Source organism: Synchiropus splendidus, chromosome 2, assembly GCF_027744825.2.
Source record: "Synchiropus splendidus isolate RoL2022-P1 chromosome 2, RoL_Sspl_1.0, whole genome shotgun sequence".
In the NCBI taxonomy this organism is placed as follows: domain Eukaryota; kingdom Metazoa; phylum Chordata; class Actinopteri; order Syngnathiformes; family Callionymidae; genus Synchiropus; species Synchiropus splendidus.
In genome coordinates, this window is record NC_071335.1 from 11987249 (window position 1) to 12011224 (window position 23976).

General features: G+C 41.9%; 1 protein-coding gene across 2 annotated transcripts; it reads right to left on the reverse strand.

Moving 5' to 3' along the window:
* Positions 1–1292: 1292 nt before the first annotated feature.
* Positions 1293–23798, reverse strand: LOC128753782 (activating transcription factor 7-interacting protein 1-like). Of its 2 annotated transcripts, none has more exons than XM_053855856.1 (14): positions 23150–23798; positions 8513–8565; positions 7303–7781; positions 6814–7207; positions 6019–6191; positions 5792–5929; positions 5643–5714; positions 5468–5565; positions 4196–4257; positions 3141–3830; positions 2731–2853; positions 2578–2655; positions 2413–2498; positions 1293–2126 (listed from the first exon to the last, which is right to left on the reverse strand). In XM_053855856.1, the coding sequence occupies exons 3-14, from the start codon at positions 7777–7779 to the stop codon at positions 1674–1676; spliced, it is 2844 nt and encodes a 947-aa protein (XP_053711831.1). In that variant the 5' UTR covers positions 7780–7781; positions 8513–8565; positions 23150–23798; the 3' UTR covers positions 1293–1673. The 2 variants fall into 2 exon arrangements, with proteins under 2 accessions (XP_053711831.1, XP_053711830.1); XM_053855855.1 differs by having other exon boundaries at positions 6814–7210; positions 23150–23793.
* Between the last annotated feature and the right edge of the window lie 178 nt (positions 23799–23976).

Consider the following 23976-nt stretch of genomic DNA (forward strand, 5'->3'; position numbering starts at 1 on the left):
AGCCCCAAAACATCACTGCTCTAGAGGTGACCAGAGGAAGACTAGCAGGGAACGTCTAGCCTCTGTCATTGCCAGCAAAGGTTCTGTTACAAAGTCTAACTTTTGTTATTGGCCATATACTTATTTTCCACCATTATTTAAAAATAAATTATTTAAAAATCCTACAATATCATTTTCTGGATTTTTTTTTTACCGTTTCTCTCATCTTTTTTAAGGAGAATCTGAAAAATCTGTTGAAACCTTTTATGCTTCTTTAAGAATCTATTATTAAGTTGTTGAATATTTCGTATATAGCGATGCCTAATGGAGTACTTGGTGTTTGCTAAACATTTCCCTTCTTAGCAAGATGTAAGTAAGTGAGGACTTATGTAGGGTAGGACTAAACCTTGTTGTTTTGTGTTAAAGAATTAATGTGGTTTTATATGAGCAAAACACCCTAGTGTTACTCGAAAAATAGTTTTATGCTCCGCGTTGCTTCATTTTCCCCGCTGACTAAGGTGTTTCGATGTCGGTTGCGACCATCAGTTTTTATATGCAATACACCTGTTGTCGTCCAGAGGGCGATAGAGCAACAGGAAACTTAACCGGGACTGGCCAAGCGTAACAGTTCAAGTTCTAGTGGAAACGAAGCCCATGTGTTGACTCACACGTTTGGGAGCAACTTGGCAGCTGGCAGCTCCAGGTAGGTAGACTGCTGTGTACTTTTCTTTTGTTTGTTGCATAAACACAATTTTGTTCTGTATCATATTTTTTTCATTAGCAATAACAGCACATTTACTAAACGTATTTCATTTGCTTGAAGGTGTTATTCTCTCTGTCATAAGTAGTACATTAACATAATGGGTAAAGTGCATACTTTATACAGTATACTGTATAAATATAAGCGCTTGCACCAAGGTGCCCTCATAATGACTTCAATCTCCAATTTGTGTTTGATAAAACCTGAAAATTGTGATTGCCTTACTCTTCCCCCAGTGGAGAAACAGAAACTTCAGAGAGTCGCTCAGCACCTCCAGGGCCAAATGTTACACAGCCTATGAAGCAGCGGGCCATCACGTATGATGAGATTAAGGTTGGGCATTTTGCTCTGATGTGAAGTTATGTAAGGTTTCAGGGTTTGGTTCTGCAGTTCGACCCAAATAGACAAGGTGTGTGAATCTTACAATGGGCATTATCCACATTTTAGCCCAATAAATAAGGACCCCATATCTGCTAGGGTTCACATCCAGTACATGATGGAATTATGACATTTTATTCAAGATATGCATTTGTCACAAACATGACTATTTAAAAAAGCTTTATTGAATTCGTCACAGGTCTGGTTGCCAGACAAAAACTTAGAAAAGTTTCTACCACACACATAGCTTTATGCATTTCTGATATTGATAAACATGTGCATCAACCTCTGAATCTGAACAGTGGAAGTCCAAAAACATAAATATTTGACTTGGTTAAGAAGTCATTCAACTACACACAACAGCTTGAGTCACAAATAGAACACCAACATACAATCAGACCGGATCAGCCGAGAAAACTCACTGAGGTCCAGGTATTCTGCAGGTATTTACAAACATTGTATGTCAACAATGCACAACATTTGAATATGTAAGACAAACATATCAAAAGAAGTAATAAACTGTAAAATGAAGGTAACATCAGCATCCTGGAAGTGTTCAGCTTGACGAGGAATTGACATTTGTGCACTGAGGCTCGCAGAAAGGTCCGAAGCGTCCATAGATGTCCTTGGCTCGCACAGCGAAATGATAGGTGGAGCCAGACTGGAACTGAGTCAGAGTGCAGGCCATGGGCAGAGGCAGGGCCTTGACCTCGCCTATCTTCTTCCAGTGCGGCTGACCCACAGCACTGTTGGGGTTTTCTTGATGATAGGCATACAAGTGGTAGCTTTCGACCGTGGCACATGACAGGTCCGTTTCTGACACACACCAGGACAGTACAATACCAGTCTGACTTGGCACCAGTTTCAGCTGAGGCTGTTGGGGAGGAGAGGTCCGTTCAGCCTCGGGAGGCAGGTTTGGCGGTATTGGTGCACACGGGAGAGGCGGGGGTGCCAGGGTGGGGCCACGGGTTGGCGTGGCCGAGGTAGTGCGGGACTTTACTAGAGAGTCCTGGAAGAATACAGAGAAATCCATCACTATTTGAACCAAGTTAAGACACCCTCAGTAAGTACTTAACACAACAATGTTCACAGTAAACACTACAATATCTGCGTAATGCCCACTGAAATGACAGTGATGATTAAGTGAAATGACACAAAATATGTTGATTCGAGACGTCTTGCATTAAAAAAAAGGATCGTTCCTATGCCTCAACCATTTTTTTAAAATGAAACAAAGGTGTTGCAATGTACTCCAATCAATACATTTTGCAGTACGCAAAAATACCGGTCCTCACCGATGGGGGGCGATAGTGGATAGTAGACACTGGCGAACTACTAGCAGTGTTCTGACTGGTTTGGGGAGAAGACCTGGCTCCAGAACCTGAAAAATAAAAATCAAAAATTGCCATTATCACTATTGTAAAAATGTCTCACTAGAGGTCAAAGGAAGCTGCTCTTACTGCTGGCGACATGGGGGACCACGTGTGGACGCTGGCTTGTTGAGGGAGTTACCACTGTCGCTTTCTTCACTCCTGTCACTGAGAGAAAAGTAGGCTTTTAAGACTGTGTTTCAAAACAAGTCGTATAGAACAGCGGCAGTATCCAGTTCTTACCTTGCACATCATCATCGTCCTCAGTGAGATCAATGACTGAGCCTTTGGGTCGTGCTGCTGGTGCGGCCGTTGCGACAGGCGTTGCTGCAGCTTTGGATGTAGAGGCTACAGAGGCCTGGTTGTCTGAAAGACAACAACAACAACCATTCATTCGCTGGGGAAAATAAAAACAATTCCAGTCGTGCCCTATTTCAATCCATTTCTTACACTGACAGCTTGAGAAAACTAGATTTCTGATCTTAACTATGTTCTGTGAACAGAATAGGTCAATAAATAAACCAGGATTGCCACGGAAACCCAGTGAAAAGGTCATAAACACACTAATTCATTTGACTTGTTCCACATCATGATTGTAAATGAAGGCATTATAAAACACATTATAGATGAATTTAATGATATTTCTTACTCACCAGTCTTGGATGTTAGCGACACTCCTTGTGGAGGTCCGGGGGCAGCGGAACCTGTTGCTGCTGGTACAGATGTTACAAGAGAGGACGTCGAAGACAGAGCCCCGGCCACCGAGACGGACTGAGCCTGGGTCCTGGCTGTTGTCACTGACACTCCAGCGTGAGGGGTTACAATCCCACCAGTGCCTCCCTGATACACCGCACGGGTGAGAGAGATCTGCGTCAGAGGCTTTTGGCCAGCTGAGGTTTGGATTGCTGGGATGGTGGCCACGGTCGGAGCGGACGCCGCGGCGGTGGTCGTAACAGGTGCCGGCTTAAATATCAGTGTGGTTCCCCCAGCAGTCGTCTTTGTGTTATTGAAGGTGTTTGCTGCTGACAGGGATGAAACTGGGATCTTGACCAGAGCTCCTGTCTGAGAATTGGCCATAGATAAAGGCAACTGGATGAGCAGCGGCTGTCCAGTCGTCATCATGCCACCTCCAGTGGGCGCCTTCAGGAGATAGGTGCCTGCAGAACTGGAGGTGGTGATGCCAGTTCCCAAGGTGGATACGGCATTAGAGTTGGAGGTGAGTAGTTGGAGGATGGGCGTCTGTTGAACAATTGTGGGGGCGGTAGACATCGGAACTGCAGTTGCTAATGGAGCTCCGGTAGCTGTTGCTGATACTGGAGTCGTAGCTGCTGAAGCAGAATTCGCTGAAGGAAAAAAAGGAAGTGGTCATCAAATTGCTGCACTAATATCCTCTTCAGCATAAACTTCTGGAAATGGCCAACATATAAAGAGGAGTGCTGGGACAACACAAACAAATGGTTACATCATGATGCACTGAAACAGCAACAATGTATCACATGAGCATCCAGGCACAATCCAAGAACATCAAATCAAATAGATAGCACATGCTCTGCTTCATCATAACATTCATATACTACACAGCTAAATGCTTAATATGATTAAAAGGTGTTGCAGGATGCGTGTGTGAGTTTATGGTGTGGGTCTCAAAATAATGCAAGAAAGGATAAGCAAGGACAACAAAAACACACAGAAGAAAACCACAACTCACCAGCGGTGCTGGATGAAGGAATGCTGGGAATCTGCTTAGCCTCAATGGAAGTCCGGACTAGCCTGTTTAAAAAGATGCTTGGGCTTAGAGTCTTCACTACCAATGTTCACGATATTCGTTTCAAATCAGGACAATGACCACTGATCTAGGCATATTCCGTTTATTCTAGTTTTTAAAAGAATAAAAAGAAAACAAAAAAAACAAGGTACAAGTATATTTCGTAAGGTGCTACTCCATGGTTGAAAAAAAACAAAGTTTGGATTGACAAATTCATCAGGAAAGTAACAGACAATGTCCCAGGATGCTTCAGCTAGCTTGTCAAACAAACACGCTAGTTCTCTCATCATATTCCCGAAAAAACTCGGGTTTCCTCTTCACACGCAGTATTTCGTTGATAGCATCTCGAATTGCTCGCCAATGGTTAGAGGATAGAGCAGGGAATCGTCGCTCTATGTACATTCTCAAGGTCCTGCGTAGATTTAATGGCAGCGCCTCCTTCCCCAGTAAGCCAATGTAGTTGACTTTTGCAACCCAGCTGCAGTAGATGTCGTACGGAACCAAGTAGCGAAAGAGGTAAGATGCATAGCGTTCAGCTCGCGGTGAATCCGAGTTCCTCTGGCAGTTGTGGTACAAGACCTTTTCCAAGTGGGAAGTGACTGTGCGGAGGTTAATGTCAGCTCTACATTTGCCCTCATTTGTTTCTGCCAGCCGCCTTGCCATGGAAATATCTTGTGACCTATCTGTATCTGTCTCCTGTTCCCCTTTTTGGAAATAGAAGGAAAGGGTCTTCCCATCAGAGGGCGCCACAACCTCTTCAGGATCCAGAGACTGTGGCACAACAGTCTGCCGACGAAGCACGCTGTTGGAAGGAGAAGTGCAGTTTTAACTACACTCCTAAGAAACGCTCTGGCTTCACATTGTAGAACGTCACAAGACTCAGGACCTGGACCCATGTAGTGTTACTTTGCAGGTGCAAATCTCTCTTTCTATGACACACAACGGAATACTATACTGGCGTTTATGAGGACAAGCTGGGAAAGAATAGAGAGTGTCTCGAAGTCCAACCAAAGTTTCAAGATTTTGAGCTTTCTGAAACCATCCTGGGACATTGTCAACTACTAATGCCACGAACGCTTCCAAGTGAAGAACTGGCTGCAGTCCGGTATTGTCACGTTCATACAAAAGCCACAGTAAGGTCACAGAAAACAGACGTTTAGCCAGCTGAACACTTTCAATACAATTGGACACAAGTTAAACATATGAGTGACTCACCGTTGCACTTGGGAATTTACTGGAGTTGAAGTCTTGGCAGGAGTGGTGGAGACTGGAACTGGAGGAGGAGGAGGAGCAGCAGCAGCAGCAGCTAATGCCTACAGAAACAATTACAACTCTTTATTAAACACAAATCCTTTCGCTCCGAGATGTTAACCCGAGTTCAATGACTAACCTCCTGCTTCTTTTTGTTCTCAGAAGCTTGGTTAGCCTCACCGAACTTTTTCGACAGGCGGGCTATCTTGGCCTACGAGACCCAAAAGTGTGCAGATTAGACATTTCTTATTTCGCAAAAACAGCACGTTGCATTTCTTCAGAACTTACTTGGAGCTGGTTAATGGCTGACTGATGCTTAGTAGCACAATCGATTTTGTCCACTCTCCCCTTTAGCTCTTGAAAATGTTGCTCAAAGAAGGTCTGCTCCAAGACCCCCAACCGTTCATTCACTAGCTGTTGTACAATCTGAAGAAAACAAACAAGTGGTTGTATTTGGGTTTTCCGCATCACTAAGAGTGTATAGGCCAGACTTAATTCAATAGTTGTGCACAAACCTTTTCTAGTTTACGGTGATCGCTGGCTTTTGTGGTAATTTTAACTTCCAATTCAGCCTCTAATTCGCGCTCCATCTTTGGTCTCTTTCCATCTCGTTTTACAGTTGACTCAATTTCATGGCCCTCAGATAAAGTGCGTTTGATTCCTGAATGAGAGCTCTTGTCATCCGTCACTGTAAATAAAAGTACAAAAATAAGCATGTTTAACAAAAATGCTAACAAATCATCAAAGTCAAGTTCATACAAATCACACTCAAAATTTTGCCTCACCACCTTTGGCTGCAAAAAAAATAAGTAATAAGAAACGTTTTTGATAATGCTGTGAAATATCTGCACAATTAAGAGTAAGCGTCAGACACCGCTCACCAGAAGAATCTGTGCGTGAGATAAATTATGAGGCACCGATTTACACAAAACTGATCAGTACAATTTCAAAATAAGATGATAACAATAATATTCCTGTCTTAGAATCAGACAATCTTGTGACTTTGCTAGAATAAACTGTTTCTACTTAACCTCTAAACAAAGTTCTGCAGTGTACCAAGGTTTTTGTGTCACAATAAAGTTATCAGAGTCTTCCAATGTAAAATGAGTGTTCACAACAATACTGGGATCTTAGTCAGGAATTCATTTTTACAAAAGCAACAAAAACATTTTCATGCGTCCTGGCTCTTGACTTTTTATACCAAGATTGGCAACAACCATACTCTTGCCGTTACCCTCCGAAAACCTTGCCATGGCTGTTGTATCGAATGAAAGAAAATGTTAAACCGCTGCAAAAACAAGCAAACTCACCTGCACTTGATGGAGGAGTGGATGAAGGGCGGGATGACTTAGCATCTTGCTTCCCTTGTGTCTTTTCAGCTTTGACCTCAACTTTGACTGAGTCAACTTCCATCTTCACCTCTGAAGCAGATTTTTGCTTCACATCTTCTTGGTCACATTCATCTTTCACGTCTTCTACCTTGACTGTTTGTTTTTGCTCCGATGTAATAATAGGCAGAGCGTGAGACGTGTTGGAAGAGGTGGATTTTAGATCCACACTTGGTGCCACAGAGTCCTTTGAGTCCTTGGTGTCTGTAGTGTCCGCTTTTTTCTCTACTGTGCCGTCTGTCACTGCACTGGACTGAGGTGGAGATGGAATGACGCCATTAAGAGTATCTGATTCCACAGTTTGGTCAATGCTTGGCTTCTGAGGAAATATTAAAAATATGATCAGCAATATTATTCCAGGACATTTTAATATTAAATTCCATCTAATTCATATTTCAAGTGTGAGCTCACCTTGGAGTTGGCATCCTGTTGAGTCTCTGTGTTTGTTGACGTTGGTGTGGGGCTCTGTTTATCATTCAGCTCATCCTCTTCCTCCATCTTTTTCAATTCAAGGTTTAGGGAATGGAATGGTGATGCCGGAGAAGAAACAGAGTCTTCTTTCTCTTTTGGACTTTGTGAGGAAACCGAGGATGGGGACAGATTTAAGGATAGAAACGGAGCCGGGGAGCTTTGCGAGGTGGGCGATACGGGGGAATCAGGTGAGAGTGAGTTAGAGTCCATGTTGCAGTTTTGCTCAGTGTCCGCTAATCTAGGGAGCTCCTCTTTATGAGAGCCATTCACCAGGGCCGGGGGAGACGCCTCAGGCTGAGCTGGAGCTGCAGTCAACAGAGTAGTGTGAAGACTTTCCAGTTGCTGCCTGTCACTTATCTTCATGGTTTTTCGCGCACGAAATATCTTCTTTTTCTCCTCCGTCACAAGAATTTCCATTACTGCCAAAGAGAATGAAGGTTGAAACTGAAGATGATCAGAAAATTGACAGAAAAATGAACGTCAACCGGATGTCAGTAATTGGTTGCAGAATCCCACAAGAAACACTAGATGTCACTGTAGAGCTTTTCAGTGTCTATTGTTCTTTTCCAGCTATTTCTTTGACATATCTGCAATGCAGTCTCTGCCATTTGACTTTTCCAGGCTTTGCAACCCACTTGCATGCGCAACACCTCTTTAAGCATTTCCTGCTGAGCTCAAGCGCCAATCCAAAACCAAGCACGCATATTTGATTCAGTCTCAGCCGACAAATTCTGTTTCATCCCCCCGGTCTTCCCCATTGGTCCAAACCACAGCCAATCACAGTCCATCAGCCAATGCTGTCTGCAGAAGGCAGAGGTCATGTAACAAGCACGTTTTTCTGCTGGGTGTTCATTTAAAGATAGGCACCCATTTAATATTTGCATGCCACATTTTAACTCTTTAGGATCTCCCCATCACAAACATGTTTAAAAAGCACGCAGTTAAGGTTATAAGAATAAAGCTCCAGTTTTACACCCATAAGCGAATGAACAGCAGAACCGGAAGTTGACAATGTTTACGTCGTACAACTAACGTATTTGAAGGAGGAATTCCGCTTTTCAAGCATTTAATACATGCATCGTTTACATTACAAGCACTGCGAAATGTTCCGATGACAAAACAAGTAGAAGAAGAAAGTCAAGACATTTACCTTCAAGCAATTTGGTTTTCTGTCATGGATCTGCCAGAGACCTTGTAGATAACCTATGAAGAAAACACAATAATTGAATAAATGGGAAAATGAGTGGCACCGACAGGCATGGATTTTGCATTACTCAATGTGGTCACTTTCTTAATAGAATTTCATGATATCTTTGAATTAGAATGTTTAAATGGCAGCTTTATCAATTTGCCCCTTGGGGTTTATGTCCAGCTTTGAGTGATCCGCTGGGTATAGTGACGTCATTCCTAAAGGCAAATCCTATCTGAGTCATTCAGGTAAATTGATGGACCGCCCCCCTGTTGGCAAATGAAAGCACAGGAGTGCTGCCTAAGACAGGATTTATTCATTCCTAAAAACACTCGAAGGTCAAAAAAAAAAAAAAATCAGACCTTGTCATAACAGAAATTTTAAACCCTCTGTCTACCGTGAAGCAAAGTAAATGAGGTTCACACAGTACCCAGAATATTTTAAAACAGCAAAAGTTAAAGGCTAAATCAAACGTGAAAGATGAAACAACGGCGCTGAAAATACATTTAACATTTTAGGATATCATCAAAACTACATGAATATATTTTACCTCAAAGAGGAAATGCATTAATTCAAAGCAAACTGAAACCCTACGTTGGCTGGGCCTGTCCGCATTCCAAAGCTATTGCACACAGCGCGGAGCACACTACTCCCTCTCCTCAGCTCCATGGCTTCACTCACTGCTCCTACATACACAGCGCAAAGACTCAAAATGGCCGTCAGGATTGCTGTCGACTCTTTGACTCAGCGTTCTTTAGCTAGCAGTGAAGGCTTCCTCTGTCACGAATACATGACAAGCTTTTTATGCTTTAAATCAAATAATTCCCAACATAAAACGTTAATTCTGAAAAGATTATACATTTTCTATTAATTCAACATGCAGCAGTACCGTGCCATAATCACTGATGCTAAGGACCCATGGCACATATACAACTGATACATTTGAATCCAAGGACGGCTTTGAAAATAGTACAAAACAGTTGAAGAATAACTCTCCGCAGGATAATCACCTCATCCTATATTTGTGATAAAATTGGCATAGCAGCGAAATTAGCATAGATAGCATTGACTGGCTTAACACAGAAGAGAAGGAATGTAATGCATTTTAGTATGAAAATGTGTTGCATACACCTGCAATAAACAATTGTACCCTTCCGCATGCAGGGTTGAAGCAGAAACCTACAGGCAGCACACCATGAAAGAATGAGGGAGGGGCTCTCAAAAGAAGAGTCCACTTTGTATCTGATGGGGGTGTGTCCTACATAAGCGTGTTCAAAGAGCACCTTCTTGTCACCTCATTTCCAAGTGAAGTTCATCTATCCATTCATTCATTTTGGGAGAGGGCATTGCAAATGTTAATGTATTTGACAAACATTAGTTTCAAGTTCATATGTGAAGTGAGATTGACAGTGTTACAAAAACTTCAAGTAATATAACATTGTGTACACCTCCTACAAAAAGGTGTGGTTATTTCTTAACTCGAGCTAGCACAAAAAAAAACATTAAATTGGTAGGGAAATAAAGTGCACACAGTTGCCTAGCAACACCCATCCCCCAACTCTAGCACAGACTAGAACACAGAGTCATTCTACAGCTGCATGGACTGAACTATTCAAAGAAATGAGTGGGGGTGGCCAAAAAAAAGTGTAACGGAAATAAAGGTCACGGAAAACAGAAACATGACACATACACCATTAGTGTTCTTTTTAATTGTGCTAAGTGAGAGGAGGAAACTTTTTCAGAGGTCAAGTCATTAGTGGACAGGAGACTGCCATGTTGAAATGCACAGTGGAATTAAACGGAGATCTCACTTCTTCTTAAGACAGGCCTTAGCTTGAAGAAGAAGGCAGCCATATGATCGCTGTCTCACTGGCGCGCTGCTGTTTGTCATGTGGCTGACGGAGCAGTGACCCAACAGTGTATGGAGACATTTTTGTAAACCAATAAATGTAAAGTGCCCATCGGTCATCAACAATCCTCATACTTTTCTGATGATTTTGCCAAAGGAAAATTATCCACTTCTTCACCTATAGCTGCGACATGTCACTTATAAAATCAAATGTTTTGACTGAATGTTTGTACGGAGTCAGCAGAGAGCAGGAGCCTATCTTTCTTAAAAGGCTAAATATAACATTCAACCCTATGACCCATAATGAGTCACATGGATTTTTTAAATTAATTTATTTTATTAATTATTAATTTATTAATTTATCTCAACTTTGATATTCATGCTTAAAAACATCCTATGAAAAACGCCACAACATGAGCCTTGATTGGACTAGCCTAAGCTAAATAGCACGGCATGCGAGTGTCAGCCGCTAAAGCAAACCCTCCCCCATCTTTCTCACACACGCACGAACCACACACACTCCGTGGCGCTCCTCTAGCTAGAGCAACTTCTCTTTAACAACCATGGACTAAACCATCTGTGCGGCAGGGGAGTGTGGGGGAGGGTAAATACAAAAAAGGCAAAAACATAGCAGTACTATAATAGAGACAGAATTTTTTTCATTTTTTCCAAGTCACAAATTATTACACATAAACATATACATATCAAGTTATGCATATTTTACAGTCATGTAAATAACTTAATTCGGCAAGTTTGTAGCCAAAACTATAGAAACCAGAGGAGTGCCTTTTTAAAAAGCAACAAAATACGCATTGCTGAAAAGGAACTCCAGTTTACTCATAAGCAGCGGGTCAGTTAAAAACCTAGGATCGGGCCCAGAAAACCAAGAGATTGCAAATTATCACTGGACCAACGCAGCTTGCGCAAGACAAGAAATGAGATCAGGTCACTAAAGAGTCTCCGGCAGGTCGGCCTCTCCCAAAGCTGCTGCTCGACAGACTATACCATTCCAGCACGTGGGGAGGACTTCTCACTCATGAGGTACAATGAAATTCCATTCCAGATAAAATTCTGAACATTCAGAAAAAACAATAAAACTGTGTGTGGGGGTAAATCAATTTTTCCTGAAGATGTTTCCTTAAAATGTGAAGGGTTCAAAATAAATCTAAATGAAATTATAGCAGAAACAGATACAACATGTTATGTATAGATTAAAAAAACAACATGTTTACAAATCAAAGGTCATATTGTGAGAGTAAACAAATAATTCCTGAGCGTTCTTTGCCCATCCCCCACATGTTACTGCAGAATCATAAAATGGCCACCAGCGCTGCTGCGAGTAGCATGCTGAGCACAGTCAGAGCAGATCCTCTTACAAACTCCGCCCACTGGCCAGAAAAAATGTTCATCCACAGAAGCGCTCTCGAAAAAAAAAAAAATTAACCTTTAAAAAGCCTTGGTCTAATGCCACTTCACTTGATGTTTCTAGCTATGCCTGTGGTCATATATGAAAAATCCAAATGCCCTTTTGTGACAAACGTCCACATGAAGTGCTTGTTCTTCAGACTTTGGGCTGAACAGAGAACATGTTTTGGCAGTTAGCTAAAGAAATTGATTTTAAAATAATTATAATATTATTAATCTGCAAAATGGACACCTTGGAACAGGGCAGCAGCAGCATATTCCTCCACAAACCAATGCCTGTCTTTCAAAGACATCTTCAACAAAACACACCAGGCAAAACAGCTAAATCTGCGAGCTATCATATGTGCGCGGGGAAAGCGTTCCTCCCCTCCCCCATCTCCACTGCAAGCATCTGGATACACTGAAGCTCAAAATGTCTGCCTAGTCTGCTGCGCGCAGCTACACCGAGCCTCAAGAGTCTGCTAGGGTTCATGATATCATGTTACACAAGCAAATGAACAGTCGGTGGAGCAGCAAAAACAAGAACATGTTAAGAATGAAATGATGGACAGAATCACGCCAAAGGAAACAATGAATTTTAAATATGAAGTGACAAACCCATGAAGGAAATCGGAATTGAGTTGTCATAGATGATGTGTGTCAAGGTACATTCAGGTTTTCAAAAGAGAAAAAAGTGTTTTGGATTACTGCTTCAAATTGCACGCATCATAATTACTCTATCTGCAACCTTTCCTTAGGAAGACGTCCACAACGTCAGATCCTCCAGTTTAACAAGGACCAGTGTTTTCCACATCACTTATATCGCCGACCTACTTATTTCATCAGTTTTTGATGTTCTTCACTGCACCAGCAGTCAGGCAAGAGGTGATGGAAACAAGCAGGAGACACGGTGGCTTCAGAAGTTGGACGGAGCAGAGTTAAACATGCTACCAAAAAAAGCCCCTCTGTTTACGAAGATGCTGCCTGTTCTCTGTTAGTAGATGCAACGTAGATGTTGTGTTCAAAATTTAAAACAAATGAACTGATCTTGACACAGCAGTGCCATTCTTACAGTTCAGTACACGTTCAGTTTATGACCTTGAAAGTGAATTGTCTTTACAAAAACATGCAAAATTGCTGCTGTTGATGTGATAAACAGACAACATTTTTCATAAATATATGCATACCTGCACGAGAGCAGCAAATACAAGCAAAGTTTGCTTGAAAATTTTCCTCATTGTTAATAAAAGAGAGCTAGCAGAGACTGGGTGGAAGGAAAAAAGGGAAGAAAAACAGGAAGGGGGGGAGGGGAGCGCAAGGAGTTTCAGTAAAGAGGACAGGCACATTTTTCTGTAGCCATGCGAGATACTGTGGAGTATCCTCTGAAGTCTAGCGCAGGCAAATTAGTTATGATAAATAAAAAATGGAAATATAGTACTACTTGGTTGACCTAACCTACGGAGTAATCTGGGGTTAACTTGGATAGAACAGATAGATGAACTTGGGACATAAAAAGAAAACCTAAGTTATTTAACGTAGGTGAGAGCTAAAAAAAACTCACAGGCAAGAAGCAGTACTAACATTTGAGGGCTGATCGGCAAACTATATCGCTAGCTCTACAGTGAAATTTGAAATCAGGAGACTGAGGGAGGCGACGTTACCACCCATCCCCCACACCAGCAGTCTGCTCCACTCCTGGGTCATACAGACGACAAGGACTAAACCAATGAATCACGGGGGTGTTTTGCATTAGGGAGGGACTTAAACGTGTGGAAAAACATGCATGTTTTGTTTGACTCTTGATTCTGTCTGTATTATAGGCTGGTGTAGACCAGTACAAAGTTCAACTGCACACTAACATTACATTTGAGCCCCTGTTTAGTGGACCTGAGACCGGACTGAAGAAGCTCTTCAAAATTGTTTCCTTTTCAAGTTTGAAAACAACAATAACAACAAACTGTCCAATGAGCAACAGCTGGCTCTTTGGCTATGAACTGCACTAAACTATAAATGTAACACTATCCCCACCCCCACCATTTCCTGTCGACGGATTGCTTGCTGCGAATGCTAGAGTACAAAATGGCCACTCCTGCTGCTGCTGCTCAACGTAGTCGCAGCACAATGAAACCCCTAATCTGAATAGTTGACTTCTTCTTCTTGTCTTTAACTCAGCTCACAACACATAGTTCAGTATTGTGAGATGAGAAAATCCTTTGACTTTATCCCAGGCCTGTTTGATCCCATCTCTTTAAAACATAGTAAAAGTCTGTAGCCTCTAGCTATAAAAGAAAAAAAACAGTAAAAGATTTCAGTCCTCAGAGCCTGAAGAATCTTACACACGGATTGTTGTTTTCCAACAAAATAAATAAATAAATAAATAAAAGTACTCTATTTTCATGTGACAGGAGGAGGCTATAGAAATGGCCACTAGAGCTTTGAAACGACAGACAATGAGGAAAGTGACCAAATAAGGAGCAAACATGCGAGACAGTCCAGATGATCTTTGACAGTTGCTGAACAGCTCCTACTTGGTCATCAGACAGTGCTCACACCACTGAAGTCATGGCGCGGCGCCTCTATGACTGGTGGACCAGGTTGCCAGGTTTCTCGTACAGTGAGTATCCAGATTTCCGATTTTTGGGTGAAACTACAAAAGGTTGACTTGCCTGAAACGCGATGATCCACCACGCCGCAGTACTGTTCGTACAAGTTGGCAGTCTTGCGTAAAAACTGCCGTATTCACACACCTGGCCTTAGGTACAGCTGGATGGCAGCTCGCTTGACCAGCCATTTACTTTGAGTCTCAAGCTGATTCGTCTTGCCTTTTTCAGCAACAAAATCATTGCTTTGTACCGCTCCCAGCATGTTAGTGTTGTCAGGTTTTCTCACTGCATAAGGATGAGGCATCCTGCGAGAGAGGGAAGCCCGAATGCCGGAGTGAGAGGGAAAATATCGTCCAAATCAAAAATCCAGATTTAGATTAAAAAAAAAAAAACTGCCCAGCCATAGCGCCATCTACCTGCTCGCAAATATTTTTATTGTTCGGCAGTTTCAAAACAAATCCACGGGAGACAACACACTAGCACGTGTCACGCCCATGGGCGGTTCCGTGAAGTCCTAGCAGCAGATGAAAAAGACAGCACAGCGCTTGGATATTTTGGATGTTGAGTACAACGCAACATTAGCGCAACAACCCAATGGTGAGACATTGGTGTGAATTGACGCAGAGGTTCAGCTGTGATTTCGAGTCACTCTCAATTACAATTTGAGAGTGGCCAGGGGCAAGTTCTGTCATGTTTTTAGCAGCTCTGTGGTCGCTCACTCCATCGACACCGGCAAGGGATCCATCTGTATGAATTTGTTTTGGGCTGGCAATACCGTGGAGTGTGTGGTTCTCAACTGTTGGCTGCACGCTCACTATTATGAAAGAGTAGAGACGCCATTGTTTTCGCAAGGCTGTGCATCAATTGTGAAGATGGGAAGGCGGCACCATAATTTGGAAACCTTCAAAATTACTCCAGTGACAGAAAACACCAAATCTCTTGTCATAGGTGTAAGTTCAACAACTCAACTTTGAGGTAGGCCAGCACAATTCTGTGAGAAAATATGAATCACGATTTTTTAGCTAAGAATTGATTCTCTGCCACAATTTTTTGCACACAAAAACCATGACCATGGCAAAACAAAGTTGCAGGACCAAACATGACATTTGAGGTGCTGAAAAACATTTGTGGTAGGGAAGCTCCGATCAGGGTTTTTGCTGATGATTGCCGATACGGATCACATGGATTGACAATGAATTTGTAATCAAAATGATGAGACCATCTGTGTACATGATGTGACAACAGAATTGCAGAATGCAGCAACTGCTTTGTCAAAAGGACAACTTAGAAACATTTAGTTTGACGTGAGACGTCGCAGTTTGGTGAGTCTCTTGAGACTTTGCTATGTCCGTGAAATATCTACACACTGACCACTTGTAGCAGGACTCTGAGACACAGAACACTGCATTTATAGACAGGCAGGTGTTGCTAAGTGTCAGCTGCACTAACAGCCTACCAGCGGTCTGACTTTCATGAGCCTGGAAAACTCTCCATGCTCCGTCCATTTTTTCGGAACAAGTTTGTTTTGAGACAGTTTGGTGGACTGATTCTCGTAACTAGTTCCCAGTTTGTTATCCATACTCCTTCAGCGTCCATCCTGTCGCAGAGCTATCCAATCACTGCCGCGTTCATGTCCCAAGTGAAACACATGACTACAAGGCGCTTTGTTATTGGCTGAAGGTGAAGCCATGAGCAGTGTGGGAACTCAGAAAGTAGTGGTTTGCAGCGCCGCTCGGGAGTAATGTAATGTAGCATTTGTGATGCAAATCCGGTCGGTTTGTAAATTCAATGTGAATCGAAAATGAAATCAGACACAACAGTGAATCGGACGATTTTTAAACAATATATCGTGCAGGCCAACTCTGAGGTACGGGAAGGATCAAGAGCTAAATACAATCAAAGCACACAAACCTGCATAGATGATACCCGACTTCAGAATGTAGTCTTGTTCTGTCCATCCAGACCAAACGTCTACAGTGTAGGTCAACCGATTCCCAGGCTGCATCATCTCCATGGACTGACAAGGGTCCCTAGCATAGTACACACCATCTTGCAAGCCACAAGAGAATGCACTTCCAAGACAACAGTAGAAGCACACACAACTCCAGGAGCTGCTGGTTCCATCCAACAAGACAATCACCAAGTTCATCCTCTAAACCTCCATCAACCAATGACTGTTTGAACCACCAAACAGGTCAGGAACCAAGGGCAACATTCAGGATTGTGAAGGAGATTATCTGCACCAACTTGTCAACTATTCTGGACATACTAATGGACTGGGTCAAGAATAGGGCAGGCAATCGTAATGCAGTCCCTCGCCTAGCTCTTGGCTTTCACTTCTTTCACTTCTGATCACAGGTATTGAGCGCCAATATGGACTAGTTTCTGGTCTTCCTCCTGTGACAACCCCAGGCTTTTTGTAGGTCGGGGGTCAAATAACTGGATGGTACCCCACTCATGAGTCTGGTTCCTTCAACGTTTTCATTGCAAACTTTCACAGAAACATTTTGCAGTCCAAATAAATGAGAGAGAACCCATCTCTGTGATCTTTGGGCATTTAGGTTGGGTATGAATTGAGAGCACCAATTACCAATGTAGACTAGACCGGATTGCCTCCAGCGGTGGCATTCAATTCCCGCTAGCGTGTGTACTTGGAAGAGCCCAACCGACTGAAAGCGGTTCTCATCCACTCCAATTCTCCTCCACTATGTCCATTCTGGCAGTTGGTTGACAGATGTACGTTCCACGTAAACTGTTATCCCAGGGTGACTGTCAAGTTCCTTGTCAGAGATCCTGTAAAACACCACCTACTGATGAGGAGATTCTGTTTTCATGCAGAGAACAGCCTGACTAAGGCAATTGCTTGGTTAAGACACCGAGTGTGATTGCAGTGGGTTGTCCCGGTTTACACATAGTGTAGAGACCATCACCATAGAGAACATCACCTCTGTGAAAAGGGGGTTATCCACAAGCTCTTCAGTCGTTCCCGTTCAACTGTCGATAGAGTAAGAACACGGAGGTGGCAGGCAGCAAGGAAACCATCTCAGACCACTGCTGTTGGAGCCTGGACACAGCAATTGTTCTGAATGATCCCACAAATATAACTAAGGACATCCAGAATCAGCACACCAGAGCAGTGGCTCAATATCATCACCACCTTAGAGCCGTCAACACAGAGTTGAGTTTTCTGTTTTGGATCAGTTTCTGAATAAAACTAACTATTGTGGAAACGTGATCGGCACTTAGTCGGTTTTCTTTCTATCAACAATCATTGAATGCATGTTTACTACATTTGTATCGTAATTTTGCCACTGAGCAAAAGAGCTAATGTTGTCTGTGTCAGGTTGAACAACGTTTGATGCACGATTGAGAGCTCATCAATTTCAAGATCACTGTTAATAATAAAGAGCCATGATTTAAGATCGGCACCATTGCCACTTGTCCCTGAAGAGTTCACACTCCAGAGTACTTCCGTGGCACAGCAGAAGATCGCACATGCGCAGATTACCCAGTGAGTGAAGCTATTGGACCATAGCGCAGTCCGATGAGAGAAATTCTAATATCTCTCCCAGAGTTGGCTGTTTGACTGCAATCCTCACTGCTTTCTCAAAGGTAAATCGGAAGTGTTGCAACAATGAAATATGCCAAAGAAACATGTGTCTACCGAGTCTTCTAGTTGCAGATGGACCGTGTATTTATCCAGGGGTCGTTTATATTGTTGTATTGTTTTTTTGGGTGTGTATTTTATTTTTTACTGTGTTTATTTTTCAGGTGTCTGTTTCTACAGTGTTGATTGTGATGATGAATGCCTTTATTGTCTCTGTTACACAAGTAGTAACAACAGACTACTGATTGGTGGCGATTGTTTTGGGTATGTTAAAAATTTGGGAAAAACGTCGGAAGAATAAAGGCAATCTAGTCTAACAACTTGGACAAGGAAAGAACAAGAATTAAAATTTGTGTCGGAAGCCATATGAAGTTTGTGTTTGGCCAAACATGGTTGTGAAGTCTTGCATAAGTGAGATGATGGAACCATGTGAGACATAGGTTCGATCGTCCAAATCATCTTTGGCTGGTGTTGAACCAGTTACCAGATTTTCTTCCACAGCATGTATGGTGGAGCGTGTTGCCAGATTTTTTGACTGTCTTGTGGAACCCCATTTTAATTACAAGGTGCATTTTTGTTACTCAAATCACAGTCATTACAAAAATGCATTGTATTGTGCATTGTTACTTGGAAATAAAATAATCAGCCAGGCTTACTGCACATTGTTTGATTGCATCACACACAACTATTCTGCCTTTCTTTTAACTCACTCAAGCACTCTTATTTGCAATATTCGGATAAATATATCAAATTGCCAAATTGAGAATCTTTTAATTATCTCATGATTTTTTGGGGGGTCTACAATTCAATTAAAAATCCATCTTTCAACTCAAAACAATTTTATTCATTATGATTTCTGTGATTTCCGGATGACATCTCATAATTCATTTCAATCATTTCAATGTTTGCAAATGGTGTATCCGTGCATTTAGTAAAACCAAAAATAGCACCAAACTCTTAAGTGAAGACAGGGCTGGTTGGATCTCCTCATCTGCCATGTTTGTTTTAGTAGATTGTGGGTGCAAGAGCAACACTCGGGGTAGTCTTGTGTCTTTTTCATGATGCTGTGCAGTGTGACCCATAACAACAACCTCGTCATTGTGTTTCCATTATCAGGTTGATGCACTACGGCGTACCCAAACTTTTATAGGCACATGCAGCATGCCCTTTCCTTCGCTTGGTGACAGACCATTACAACGCCACACGCAGGGCTGGCATGTGAACTACATTGTTTTCCATCGTTTTCAGTGGAATTATCTAGACACCTGAAATGTCTCCATTTTCACGAAGCACTTAAGGACTAAGACTAGATATCAGAAGTTGCATCCCCCAGAAATAATCTCTGCGCTATGTGAAAGCCAACACCAAAACACGCAACATGACAAATAAATAAATCTGAGGGACTTGGGTTCATTGTTGCTGTTCTACACATCTTTTTTTAAAGATGATCTAAAAGACATTGTTAAAAAAATAAAAAAAAATCATCTACCAATGTAGTATTTCTGAGTGAGCCGCCTACCCACGTGAGCACGAGACTCATTCAGGGCTACAGTGAGTATGTGTCACCCTGAGAGACACTGAGGCTAGGAGACCGATTTATGTTTGCAATTACAGTTTTTCTACAGTTTTCAACAGCAAAAGTACAATAGTCAGCATACACCACTGTTGACAGAAACTGAAATATTAAGGCAATTACATAATAGAGTGATGATACAAGTCATAACCTGTGAATTAACACCAAACTATTATTGTATTGTGAGTCAGTTGTAGCCCAAAATACATACAGATTAACTGCTTTTTATGTATCTGCAGAGCGATCTTGTCTGCTGATGTCATACGATGTAAGAGACAGAATTGCGCGACCTCACTGTCTCCTCATGTTTAACTGATATTTAAACAGAAAAGCAGTAGTTTATTATTTGCTGCTTTTGCCGACTATTGCCGTTTTGCTGTGTGTGTCCAGGAGGCAATGATGTCTCCCTCACCAGGCTAGTCCCTCAAAATGTTCCATAACAAGGGGACAGACGTTATGAGTGTCTTTTATCAGGCCTGACTATACATTAAAAAAAGCTACAGACACATATACTTGTATTTAAGCATACGGACAAGGTCTTTTGTGGACATAGCTTACTGAGTTTACACCAAAGGAGGAGCAAAAATAAAAGTACTGAAAAGGGCATAACAGAACGCTTCAAAGAGGTTCAAAAGGTTGTGCAGCCATCCTCAGCTGGTCCATTAGTAATATGTCTGGTGGCACGACTTCAGTTCCGCAAGCACCAGATATATTACTTTCAGTGAGTTATGATGTACCTTTTCAGATTTTTCCGTTAAAAACACACTAAGCCATGAGAACCATCTCAATTTCCATGATGTGTCATGTGTTTCCCACTTGAAGTTTCCACATCGCTTTAATACGTTCGATCACGTGAGAGTTCATCTTTAAAAAGAGATCAATTCTTTTGTAGGCATGGATATTGTCATGTACACCTACATGTAGCGGAAACCCTGCGACTTACACCCCTACATCTTAGGATGTGTGATGCTCACCGGGCATTTCTCCAATAAACCAGGCTGTCCTATTTTCAAAGGTAACAAACATTCAAGCCCATCTAATGCACTGCCCAATGTCATCCATATCATTCAGTCACACGCTTGGGGTCTAAGGTATGTCATAATATTAGAGTTCTTTTTGATTAAGTAATCAAACTCACTAAAACAACTGAACCAGTTAAAAAAAAAACTACTTTTTGCAGTACCTAATCCAGACCGTAACACGAAGGAGTGAGTGTGTATGTGCATGAGTAGTAGTAGTAGTAGATTTTTTTTAGCTCTGTCAAACCTCTATCAATGTAGTCTATATAAACCCTTGACAAGTAACCAATAAAATCACAATCACATGGTTCCAAAGCATCTTATAGATTATGTAATATGCCACTTGCATAGTCACTACGGAACATAAAGGGACAGGTTACATTTTGAAGATTCCTCAGAGAAAGTATTAACTGACATCTGGTCTTTGCGAACAAAAATCACACTTTAAATGGGGTAAATAATCTCTTTCTCTATGCCTGGTTGCGCATGGCTGTGAGACAAACTCCTCCCTTTTCTTTTCATCTCACTCATTCTATGTATTAATAGTACTGGATGCCCAACTAGCATTGAAGACCTTAGCAGTGAAAGGAGCAGGATTTTTTTGGAAATACAGTCTAAACTACTGTTATTGTTAAAATGAAATGACCACAGTTTTCTATAGATTTATAGGTGGGAAGTGCTTTTCAATGCGGCTTCTTCTTCAGCATGGAAACAGGTCATGCAAAGAAAAACATACGGTATCTTTCTCCTACTAAACTCAAGTGAAATATTAAGGGCAACGTGAATATGTGCACGTTGTGCGTGTGTGTGATTTACTCCACATGGAAAAACAGTAACTGGCTGTCAGAAAACAACACCTTCACTCAACAGGTAGGTGATCTGCACAGCTTTGCACAAGTACGGAAGAAAGAGGGCTTTTTTGAGTGTCAGAAAATCAAAGAAAAAAACAAAAACAAATGTGCACACTTATTTTACTGTTGGCATTAAGCCACACCCACAAGGCCACAGTGGTGCATGGAAAATTACTGGGCTGTACCATTTCAGGCTAGGAGGGGAGTTGAGGTGCAGCAGTTTTCCACTCACTGCATTTTTTAGCCTGCCTCACTTGGCCATGGCATACCAACATTGCACATTTAACATGGTTTTTAGTGTGGTTGTTTCTTCAGTTTCAAACCGTTGATGTTCAAATGTTACATAATGCCTTAGTTGTTATTCTTCAATATTTATAGCAAGCATGTTTCTAGCGATAGCGTTTCAGGGAAAATAATCACTGTGGCCATCACTACAGTAACACGCAGGAATTCTATTTATGGAAGTTGCGTATGGCACACTCTCTCTTACCCTCTTATTTATTAACCTTTATGCATATGGGTAAAGATCAGTCCAGGGCAACCACAGAAAAATTTTCTCTGTGTACCTAAATATACAGATGACATGCTAATTATGCTACGAACGAGAGTGGAAATTTTAATGAAAATAAAATTTTAAAAAATAATAATTAAACCTACCTTAAACATAAAAATAATTCAATCTAAAGAATTCTCAGTCTTTTTAAAATCAGACAAAAGCGGAAGACTAGTTAAAAAAATGCTAACTTTTTTTGCAGAAACCAACCTAGCTAGTAGCTTGTCGCAATCGCGAGAATATGTAATGGTCAAGTGCTACCTCTTGAGCAACACGCGAAACAGAAAGTAACAGCAAAAAAAAAAAAAAGAAGAATTAGAGGAAAGCAAAGTTCAATCAACAGTAATTTGTCAATCAACATGCTAGCTGCAAGAGAGAGATTAACGAGGAATAGGCATTTTAACTATAAATTACAAAACTATGATCATGTAGATAAACGTAAAATCACTATAAAGTTTTCTAGTTAAAAATGACTAATGAAAAATTAAAATGTGTTTCACACATGCTGTGCCTCCGCTGTCACAGCGAATAGACCAGCTAGCTATCAGGGACACCCGCGCCTTGAATACTATAAAGGCTAGCGCTCGCATTTCACCTGAGCCAGTCGCGGAAGACTTGAGAATATCGGGAGAATAACAGGAAATTGCTTCCTTGTCCGCCCATTTCCAACAAACCCAAAATGTTTTATGGCAATACATTAATTTTTCTGACATTTTGTTTATTAAATTAGCCTAACAGAGCCACAACATGCCTGGCAGAGGTAATACAATGACGACAGCACGACGGTTTTAGTATTCGAAACAAAATTTTATATGTTAGCGTGAATTTTAGCTTACAAAAGTCACGGCATAAACGGTGAACACGTCACGGCGGTTATGTTTTTAAGATAAATAGGATGCTATTTTGATTTGGTGTTTTTTTTTTTTTTACAATTTTGTCTATTATAAATAAAATTATAAAGTGTATATATAAATACATCAGAAAATAAAAATCTAAATATATATGAAAAAAGAAAGTAGATCATATACAAGTAAATATTGTAAAGCTGATGTTTAAAAAATCACGAACTCAAGAGTGCATAATTTGTCCGACAAAATGAGCCACTCGATTAGCATGCTAGCTGCAGTACTGCGACTCACCGGCAATGCGCGTTGTCCAGCGATGTTCCCGCGATTTTCGGTTTCCTTCTGGAGACAGTCTCTATCCGCTCGCAGGACGCACAAGTCTCACAGGAGCAGCTGCAGCACTCCGTGTGATGGTTAAATCTGGCATAAAAGTCCGCCGGTTCCACCCAGCACGAGGAAAAACCAGTGCGCTGTGCCACCGCGACTGTGCGGTTATGGATTCACCGACACCGCTCCTGCCTGCTCACCGATAGACTCCTCCTCTTTCGAGACCAAGACCGGACGTCAGCCGTCGGTTGCTGGAGGCGGCGGGGGACGAGTCTTGGGTGAGCTGTGTGTGTGTGTGTAGTTTCCACAAGTTGTGAGTGTCTGCAAATGGATTTGAGTCCTCAGTTCAAGGTAGGTATGTTAACTCCCAGGACGCAGGTGCGCACCGCTGCTGGGGAAAGCTCAACTGCAGCCTGCGCTTGGCTCCGAATGATCAAGAGACCACAGCAACGTTAGCATGGAGGGGGAGGGTAGCGACCCGCTCTCGAGTCCAAGAGGAGGAGTTTCTTCTGCCGGGGAGGAGTCTGTGCAAACTACAGCGCTTCTCTCCAACTGTAGTTTCTGCTTTTGTCTGTAGTTGGACTCATCCTAAATGTATTGAGTGGTCCTCCAGCTACAAAGGCTCATCCTGGTGATGTCAATAAGTGCAGGTTATGATCAGTGAGTCAGCAATGGAGTTTACTCTCACAACAGAAACTCATTGTTTCACAGTACAAAAAGTCAGCGTTTGACTACTAAAATAATTCTTGGTTTGTTCTGTCGATGTGGAACAATTTTATGAAAGAAAACTGTGG